This window comes from Aplysia californica, unplaced genomic scaffold, assembly GCF_000002075.1.
Source record: "Aplysia californica isolate F4 #8 unplaced genomic scaffold, AplCal3.0 scaffold00137, whole genome shotgun sequence".
NCBI lineage: Eukaryota > Metazoa > Mollusca > Gastropoda > Aplysiida > Aplysiidae > Aplysia > Aplysia californica.
In genome coordinates this window covers 1326602-1336700 of record NW_004797407.1, presented here as the reverse complement: position 1 = coordinate 1336700, position 10099 = coordinate 1326602, and the positions used below count along the sequence as shown (strand labels likewise).

General features: G+C 45.4%; 1 protein-coding gene across 1 annotated transcript in view; it reads right to left on the bottom strand.

Annotated features, from left to right (window-relative positions):
• The window catches only part of LOC101855486 (flocculation protein FLO11), a gene marked incomplete at its 5' end in the record, with an annotated part of 49423 nt that overhangs the window by 8659 nt on the left and 30665 nt on the right, over positions 1-10099 (bottom strand). The window contains 1 exon segment of the mRNA XM_013081606.2: positions 6419-9905. Coding sequence (XP_012937060.1) covers positions 6419-9113 — 2695 coding nt within the window.

Below are 10099 nucleotides of genomic sequence, written 5' to 3'. Positions count from 1 at the left end.
GGAGAGAGAGAGAGAGAGAGAGAGAGAGAGAGAGAGAGAGAGAGAGAGAGATCAAAGAGAAGCTCACAACTCTATAGTACGGTTGTAGTTTATCGCGATTGCCGGCCATATGTCGCCATGATCCTTTCACAGATTTGTTTATTGGACTTTGAGTAAAGAGAAGCACATCGTCAACACAATAATGGTCACTTAGTGCTGGGGAAAACGAAATAGGCACACAGAAGCAACAGAGGAAACGTAAAGAAGTAGGATCTACCAGTAGCGCCCTCCAACGACAGACCCTTAAACGGACGACGAGAACATTTTTAACAGAAGTAGAAAGAGCAGGCCACACAAAGCAGCAAACCAGTCCCGAACACGCTAAGCTCAAGAAATAGTTTTCAATACCCTTTGCATACCCCCCCCCCTTCCCGCCTCAGACACCTCTGCTCCCCTCACAATAACTCCTTTGCATCTTTTTAAAGTTGAGCTTCAGTTAGCGCTTGCCAGATCATAGTTCTCAGTTAGTTTGTTTTGAAATGATGAAGGTTAGGTTAGTTTAGTTTTAGTTATAGTTTTAATAGATTTTACGGCGTTTGCAACAGGATTAGGTGAGATAAACATCGATGAATAGTAGTGTACTAGAGAGGGACAATATACAATAAAAAGGAGGAGAGATATTTGACATGGCAGAAGGAGCAAACAGCACCAGAGCACCCCCCAACTTTACCACAAACTTACTTCTTTGTACCAATAGGGATCAATGTAACCACTGAGAAAAATATTGATATGTGTCCATTCAACAAGGCACAGGTAGGAAGGAATGTTGGAAATGAAACCTCTCCTCTTCCCCCATCGGAGTCTGAAGTGTTTATAAGAGGAGGAATTTACAGACCTCTTTGTTTGAAATAACAGTCTCTGTGTGGCCATGAGTGTTTATGTGTGAATGTATATAAGTGCTGAGAGACAGAGGTAGGAAAGAGAGAGAGAGAGAGAGAGAGAGAGAGAGAGAGAGGGGGGGAGGGAGAGAGAGAGAGAGGGAGAGAGAGGGAGAGAGAGAGAGAGAAAGAGAGAGAGAGAGAGAGAGAGAGAGAGAGAGAGAGGGGGGAAGCGGAAGAGATAAAGAGAGAAAAAGAAGAAAAGGACAGAGAAAGAAAGAGAGACAACTAGAAAGAAAAGGGGGAAGACGAGAAGTAAAGGTAGTGAAGAATAAAGAGAGGGAGACGGGTTGGGGGAGGCGGGCGCGTCTTGTTTCGTCTGAATAAACAGTTTAAATGCATTAGTCACACAGATATGTCATGTAAATGCCGAAGATTTGAGGTATTACTTAGTAATAATATACGAAGTTAAAGCTGTAGAACAGCTGTGTACTATCCACACTCTTATATGGAGCTGAACGCTGGAGGATGACTGATCATCTATCTTCCTTTCATACAACCAGCTTACGCTAAATCCGCAGAATCTTCTGGCCTGACAAGATCTCCAACGCAGATCTGTTACGTAAATGTAAGCAAGAGGACATGACCTCCATAATAAAAAAGGAGAAGATGGAGATGGATTGGACATGTTTTGAGAAGAAAACCAGACTCTATTGTGAAGACTGCCCCCCCCCCCCCCCACTGGACACATGAAGGACGTTGCAAAAGTGGCAGACCCAAAGTAACCAGGAGACGCACAGTTAAGTCTGAAATGATGTCCTGGAATCATTGGTGGGGAACGCTGACCAAGATGGCCCAAAACAGACAGAGCTGGAGATCCTTTGTTGCTGCCCTAAACGCCAGATGGCGTAATGGGTAGTAAGTAAGAAAGTAAGTAATACACGAAGTAAAGGAGATGTTCCATAGGATGAAGGTCCCAAACCACACGAGAACAACCGCCAACCACCCTGAGAGAAAGAGTGAGAACTTAGAACTCTGCCAGTAGGTTTGCCAGGAGAGAGAGAGAGAGAGAGAGAGAGAGAGAGAGAGAGAGAGAAAGGAAAGAAAGAAAGAGGGGGTGAGAGAGGGAGACAGTGAGAGATGTGGAGAAGAGAAAAACGAGTGACTGTTAAAACTTTCTCACTTAAAGAGTTTTACGACACTTGCAACACAAACAAGACATTATGCGTGCCGAAGATTAGAGGTGTTACATAAGAAAAGAACAACATACTAAGAATAAAAGGCTGCGAGATTGGGTAGACATACATATTATGTTTGATAAGAAAGAATAAGCAAACCCCACCAGAGCACCCGCCAACCACCCTGAGAGAAAGAGTGACAACTCAGAAATCTGCCAGTAGGTTTTTTCTTGCAAACATCATCGCTTGGAACATACGCACCAGGTAACGATTGAGTGGTGAAGGGCAATTTTGTTTTTCTTTGGGTTTTTTTGTTTTGTTTTGTTTTTTGTTCTTTTTAAAATTTCGCCCTGAACGACAAAAATTACAGAGGAAATTATAGAAAAAGAACCACTCAAACAAAACAAACGAAACAAACAAGATGAAAATACGAAAGAAGCTGAAGAACAAACAAACAAAAAAATACTGCGCAAAATCTGTAGAAGAATCGTCGATGTCGGTCGGTTCTGCCCGTGCCAGCAATGAGCACCGAGGCAGGAAAGATGCCAAAAAGATAACATTGATGCTTCACGAGGCACAAAGGAATTTACTGGCTTGGCAGTACCACGGGCGGAAACTACACAGAAAGCCGATTACGTTTTTTTTCTTCTCTTTTGTGACCCTTATGTCGTGCCATAGAAAAGGAGTGTTAAGAGTACCAAGAGTATTAAAGGAGAGCTTGGGGGTACCTGAGTGTGATCTATGGCATGTTGCATGTCTCTTTATCTGGGCCTAGGGGAGATAGAAGGAGGGAGAGAGAGAGAGAGAGAGAGAGAGAGAGAGAGAGAGAGAGAGAGAGAGAGAGAGAGAGAGAGAGAGAGAGAGAAAGAGAGAGAGAGAGAGAGAGAGCAAAAGCCGGAAAGAGAGAGACACAGAGATTAAGTTTTGATAAAGAGAGAGAGATATACATGGAGAAATGGAGAGGGGAGGGGGGGGGGATAAAGAGAGAGATGGAGAAGGAGGAAGGGGGGGGGGGGCAGGGACAGAGAGCAATTGCAATTTAAGTTGATATCGACTCACTTTTTTACAGAGAGAAACAAACAAAAGAAACGAAAAACAAAATCAAAACACGCTTCTGCTATGATTACCCTTTTACCGCTGCTACTGCTGTTGAATAAAGGACAAGTAACCGACAGGGGAAAAAAGAAAAACAAAAATGGAAAGCAGTCTTCCATTGTCTTAGCTGGAACACAAACAAAGGCTTTATGTCACCCAAAGATGATCATAGCCAGCATAACATTGACAAAGCCGTGTCTGTATCTGTCGGCGCCGACAAAACACGTTCGATATCACACGATTTTCGCTAACTTGCTCACATATAACAAAATATATTTCGTGTTTAAGTTTAGTGCTTTATGCCATTAATGATACAATTCAAACCACTAGGGAGGTAGGCTTGAACTTTTTCTGTCAAGCCCAACCCGGGCTACGAGAGTGATATATAGTATAACATCATAACAGAATGACCTGATGCTTGATACATTCTCCCCATGTGGAATTCGAACACAGTTCTTCTGTGTGCAAGGCAAAAACGCCTAACCGCTACGCCACATAATAATATGCTAGCGACAAAATATAACAACACACATGCAGGGGCGAAGCGTCTATATAATCAAATAATCACTGCTTCCCTTCCTAATTTTGAAACATTGTCGCTGTCAAATTCATCCAAAAGGGTAAACCTCTTAAATCAAAAGTAAAAAGAGGTTCGTAATCCACAATGAGCATGCCTAACATTCAAAACGGTTTCACGGCCACATAAATAGCCTCCTCACCCCTCTCGGGCCACTCCATAATCAGCCGCAAGCTTTGATTAAGTAAGCTTAAAGTGAGGCTGAAAGAGTCTACCAATACAGTTGAGGGAACATGTGCATAGCAGTCATGGCTGTTTCATTGCCACAAATACCCTGCTCACCCCTTTGGGGCCACAGTTAAAATCAATCATAAGCCCTGATTAAGTAAGCTAACGAACACTGGTCGAGTCTACCTCACAAATGTGAGGGGAACGAACTCCTAACAATCTCTTTACTGCTGCATGTGCTTGTTTTTTTTCCTCGACTTTTTACTGTCCTATAATTAGATCGTGACCTCGATTATGACACCAGCTCCTGGCCGCGAAAGGCTAACAAAAACAGCCAAATGTGAAATTTAAAAAATGATAATTGTCATGTTCTACCAAAGAGTTAGACTCTCTGGTAGATGTATAACATATAGATCTAGTACTGACATCTCTGCTTCTTTGCTTTGTGTTTATGTATTCACATCTAAAGTTAATTTAATTTTAGTTGGAACTGATATTTAATAAGATACTTTCCCGATTATTTTGGCGGTTGAACATACAATATGAATTCCGGATTTGTTTTCATTTACAACTCAGTCAGAGTCGCCGCCTCGGGTATGATTCTTATGTGATATCTACAGGCCATATAGATCTATATCTGGTCCCGTTTCACTTTGATTACCCTGTCAAACAAGTCAGCCTTCGCCCCTGCACACATGAACAAAGATTTAAAATACGCAGGTACTCACAAGAGAAATCTAAATATAAAATTTTAATGTTAAAGATTCTTTAAAAGTGGACCGACGAGGTCTTTCAATGCTCTTACACTCGAACCGATACAATTTAGGTTACTTCACAGCGTCTGTCGCTGTGTGGGATTTAGAAGTTTTACGGTGCTCGCAACTGCATAATGTCATGTGAGCGCCAAGGGGTGAATGTCAACAGAGAAGTCCAAACCGGGAACTCAGACTAACTCAGCTCTCCTCTCCAGCCTCAACAGCACAAATTCTGCTTCTACTATCAAGGTACCCCGGAAATAGCAGTTCACAAGAGTGTGACAAACATACAAAAAAAGTAGAGGTATCATGATGATAGTAAGAATGGGGAAAGAAAAAGCAGCAGTTCCCCCTTTATTATTCAGGCACAGTATGGGCATTACATTGATAAATCAGCCAACTTACAATTCTACTGTGCAGAAGAACATGTTAACCCTTTTGGGTATGGCCTAAAAACAACTTCAGCCAGAAGAACTGTCCTGGTTTGGGGGTGGGGGAGGGGATTCAGAATCCATCCATCAGAAATGTGGAAATGTGGAAATACTCGATGAGATAGATTTACTCTCGCGGGAACCCGAGCTCACATCTTAACTCTTTGAAGACGTAGCGGCAACATACGTCCGATTAGCAGCAGAGCAAAGACAATATTTCGGTACATTTCGAACAATCATACACATATCAGAATCACGAGTTTTCATATTTCATGGCATGCATATTGATACATGCCTTTTAACATTTCAAATAGAGAAAACAGCCAAAAAAATATGTTTCAATGATAAAGTTACGCCCCAAAACAGCACATCTTCATACATTGTCGAATGACCAGAATGCGCGTCTTCATTGAGTTAAGCTATAGTTTGAACAAAGATTAGCAATTAAGCAAGATAACAGCTATTATATAAACATGTATATATATATATATATATATATATATATATATATATATATATATATATATATATATATATTTTTTTTTTTTTTTTTTTTTTTTTATATATATAAAAGTAGGACCTCTCATGGGCGCCCTCCAGCCACCCTCCATCTGTAATGTGCAATGTGTACGAGCCTCACCATTACGCCACTCACACACCGATTTAATACATTGCACATGTTCCAGCTCAACGGTTAACTCTGAGCGCTCTACGATCTATATTATTCTCCAAGTAAACTCGAAAACAATCTTCCGGAAACATTCTCGGCTTACCGGTAAGTATACAAAACAAGAAGCCCATTTATAGCTAAAACACAAACAGACACACAATGTATTTCGCTGTCTAAAGCTGGTTACCCATTCCCTCTAGGATGAAGTGAGCAGCATTCATGTAAAGTGCTTTACCCAAGGAAACTTAACAAGCAGTTAAATCTTTCATTTTAGCAGGAGTTCTACGCACTTGAAAGACAATTAGGTCATGTGCCAAAGAATAGAGGTTCTACGAGAGAGTTTGTTTGAGTAAGGAGAAGGAAAAGAACATTGACGCAATAATGGTCATTTAGTGCTGGGAAAAAGTAAGGCAGACAGAAACAACAGAGAGAAAGTAAAGAAAAAGGACTTACAAGTGGCGCTCTCCGACCACCGGCTAATAGAGAGTAACATACAAAGTAAAGAAGGAGGAGAAATAAGGACGCTAGATGTTTAATAGGAAAGAACGACCTAGCCACACCACAGCACACACCAACCATCCACAAACACAAACCAACCAACAAACCAACCAAGCAACCAAGCAACCATTAAAAAAACCAACAAACCAACCAACAAACAAACAAACAAATAGACAGAGCTGTAACTCACCAACTCGTTCTTGAGCCAAGACAGAGACGAGTCGATCCTCTCTTTCCGCTCCTTCCACGATGACCCGTTCTTGGACTCCCCGACTCGCGGCTCTTTCACACCGTCCGCGTAATGAGAAAGCTTCCCGCCTTTGTGAATCTTGCCAGTCCTCACATCCAACACCGGAACCAGGTACTCCTCGTCTGCCCCTTCCACAATTCTCTCCCCGATCGGAGAGGTCGTATTTTCCGACGACCCGGATGTGGTCGTTTTCGTTTCCGCTTTCAAGTCTATCGGAGAATCCCCGAACATTTTGAGTGCGTCGTTTATAAGCTCGTCAGAATGTTTCAAAATAAGCTCGGCGTGTTTTAGTTTCGTTTTCTCGTCGTCAAATTTGAAACCGTCTCTGAGAAGATTAACATTTTCGTAAATTCTATCGATCGATGCAGGTTCTTTCAATCTTGCTTTGCCGTTCTTGTCCTGAGAATTTGATACATCCTTTAGGGTACCGTCGTTGGAGTTCGTTTTGAAACTAGCCGTGCACGAGTCTACGTGCTTTACGGGGATTTCCGTTCTGTCCGGAAGGCGCGGAGCCGCCATCTTAGCGGAGTGCGTGACGGGAATTTCCGATTTTCCTGTAGAGTCAGTTTTGTTAGTAGATGCTGCGAAAGGCTTAGCCGGGACCAGGGGCTTTTGGGACTGAAGTCTTGGCGAAGCTGTGGACGTCGAGGTGTTGTTGTCGGCCATTTTGTTATTGGCACCGTTGTTTGTGGCGGAGTTCTTGGATGGGCCATTGGAGGTGGTTGAAATAAACAAGCTCCTGGGCGCGATTTGTGGCTTCGGACGCGTTATTGCTGGTTTCTGTCGCGGCTGCTGTTGCTGTTGCTGTTGCTGTTGTTTTTGTACATTTGATGCAGTTTGATTGCTGTTCAGTTGGGATTGAGTATGTCGAGTGACAGGCACGACTGTCTGGGCACTGAGAGAGGTGGGCTGCACGGCTCTGACGCTCAACTTCGGCGGAGCTGCGACCTTGAGAGGTCGCGTCAAGGCGATGCAACCTTGACCTTGGCCTTGCCTCACGTTCCCCAGACGACCTTGACCCTGCATTCTCTGCTGTGAGGCGTCGGCTGTGGCTGACGGGGTAGAGCCGCGGGTTGGGGGATTCCCCACGTGTAGCCGGAGGGTGGAGCCAGGGGGCGGGGCCTTGTTAGAGGAGGAGGCGGAGCTTGATGACGTAGACGGACCCGTGACGCCGGTGTGAGGTCGGTGGGATATCGAAATAGACGATGATGGTGTCGGCAAGGAAGGATGGTGATGCGGAGAGCTGCCAGAGGAGGGGGAGGAGGAAATTGTGATCGTTCTGCTGTTGTTGCTGGTGCTGCTGTTGTTGTTGCTGTTGTTGCTGTTGTTGTCGTCGCTGTCGCCGCAGAAAGACAGCCTGACCCTCCCAGGGGTGGCGATAACTTTCACAGCCGGCGCCACCTGTATAGAACTGTTCGCCTCCACGAAATGTTTCCCATTGACGGCGGTTGACGACGACGACGATGATGGTAACGACGAAGAAGAGGAGGAGGAGGAGGCGTCAGACGAGCAGGTCCTCACCCCTGACGTGGCGGTATCACCAGCACGTGACGTAGCCGCGCATGACGAGATGGACAGTGACGTCAGCGGACTGGCCGCGGACATAAACGAAGCCGGGGCCGATATAGGGATCACTCGACTCGGGGAGACTGTCAGCGGGCTCGAACTGATACCCTTCGACGTCGGCTGTAGCTGTTGTTTTGCCTGTTGTTGTTGCTGCTGTTGCTGTAGTAATGACGTGTTGGTATCCGTGTTGTATCCGCTACTGGATGCCACGCTCGAATCTCGAGTTTTCCTCCCCAAAGACGAGCAGTCCTCAGCGCCTGACGCATGCTCGTGGCCGTACGAAGTGGAGAGAAAATTTTTCCCTCTGTAGCGAGAGAGTGAGTCGAAGCCGGCGTCTGCCTGGATTCCGCTGTCGGTGCTAGGTAGACGCGCGTGCATTCCACGCAGATGTGTGGAGGTCGAGGAGGAGGAAGGGGAGGAGGAGGAAGAAGAAAGAGAGGGAGAAGTATGAGGGAACACGGGGGAGGAGGAGGAAGAAAAAGGGGAGAAGGAAGAGGGGGAGGGAGAGGGGGAGAGGGAGGTAGAGGAGGTGGCGAAAGTGTCAGACGTATTGAGGAGCGGGGAGGCGGGGGGAGGAACGTTCACATCTGCGAGAGTTTCGTCCGTTGTACCTGAGCCTGTGCGCTGATGTACCCGAGACGGTGACTTGTTGAACGCGAAACCAGAGAAACTTGTTGGTCCGTTTGTGAGATTCCCCGTGGAAAGTCGGTCTGTCTTCCCCAACACTTCTCTCCCCTGCTGTGACGGAGCAGAAATGGAGGCTTTCCCGGCACTTGTCCCACCGCGTGATGTCAGAGGTTTTTGTGGTATTGTCAGCGGTTGTTGTTTTCCAGGCGGTGTTTTCGACAGACGAAGAAAGTGGTTAGTGGTGGAGGAGGAGGAAGAGGAGGAAGATAATGAGGAGGAACCACCACCACCACTACCACTCACTGACTTGACAGTGTTGCTTGATGACCCTCCAGTGGTCAGTTTGCTGGACGCACCAGGCGAGGGCTGGGAAGTACCGCCATGTCTAGAGAGGCGGTTCTGGGCTGGGACAGAAATCTCGTGCACAACGGGAATTTCCATAACTTGTCCTCCTCACACTGCCACTCCCTTCTCTCTCTGTGTGTTTCTCAGTTACTGAAAGGTCTAACAGTAACACCAACACAGACTTTCGTGTCCTCACGAAAGGATTTCTTCTTTAGAATTCTTTTCATTTCGTCAGACAGAGCTGACACAATTCAACGTTGTCCTAATCTTCACTACAGTCATCTATTTTCTCTCCTTTCTGTTCTTGTTGTTGTTGGGTTTTTAAAAATTCAAATTGAAGCGCAATGCTCTAAAGTTGCAAAAAAGACTTATTTTTGTCAAACTCTAGCAACTCCCACTCATATTTCTTCAAGCTGAGGTGACAAAGTTCCAACGTTTTGTGTGTCTCTTTGTTTGTTTGCTTTTTTAAAGACTTATATCACACTCTTGAAACTGCTCTTTATTCTTTTGGTGATGCAGAGACGTAGGAAAAGTCGCACAAATACCGTGATCAGAGAATGCGCTCTGAGGTGACCGAGTCAAAACTCGTGGGGCCGTGTGGGGGTCGTGTGGTACCGCCGAGGTCAACGTACCAACCAACCAACAAACCAGCTCACGACCATAGAATTCAGCAGGTTCGCCTGGCACTCCCTTGTGGCGCGAAAAAAAGAAGGAAAAAAACCCCCAACACCCTGGACGTCAGATCATCAGCAGACGTGCGTGCGCGGGAGTAGCAGCCGTGAGATGAGTCGTTGTTCACGCTCACACTTCTCGTCTGTTTCTCTTTGAGTCCCGCTCGTCAGCTGGTACAGGTACGGGTCGTCTGCCACTGGCACGGGGGGAGGTGATCTGGAGAACGAGGGGAGAACAAAAGGGATGTGTCAGAGTGGGAGGTGGGTACGTACGTAGGTAGGACGGAAAGAAAAAACAAACAAGAACAACAACATAAAAAATACGAAAGGTGTGTGTGTGTGTGTGTGTGTGTGTGTGTGTGTGTGAGAGAGAGAGAGAGAGAGAGAGAGAGAGAGAGAGAGAGAGAGAGA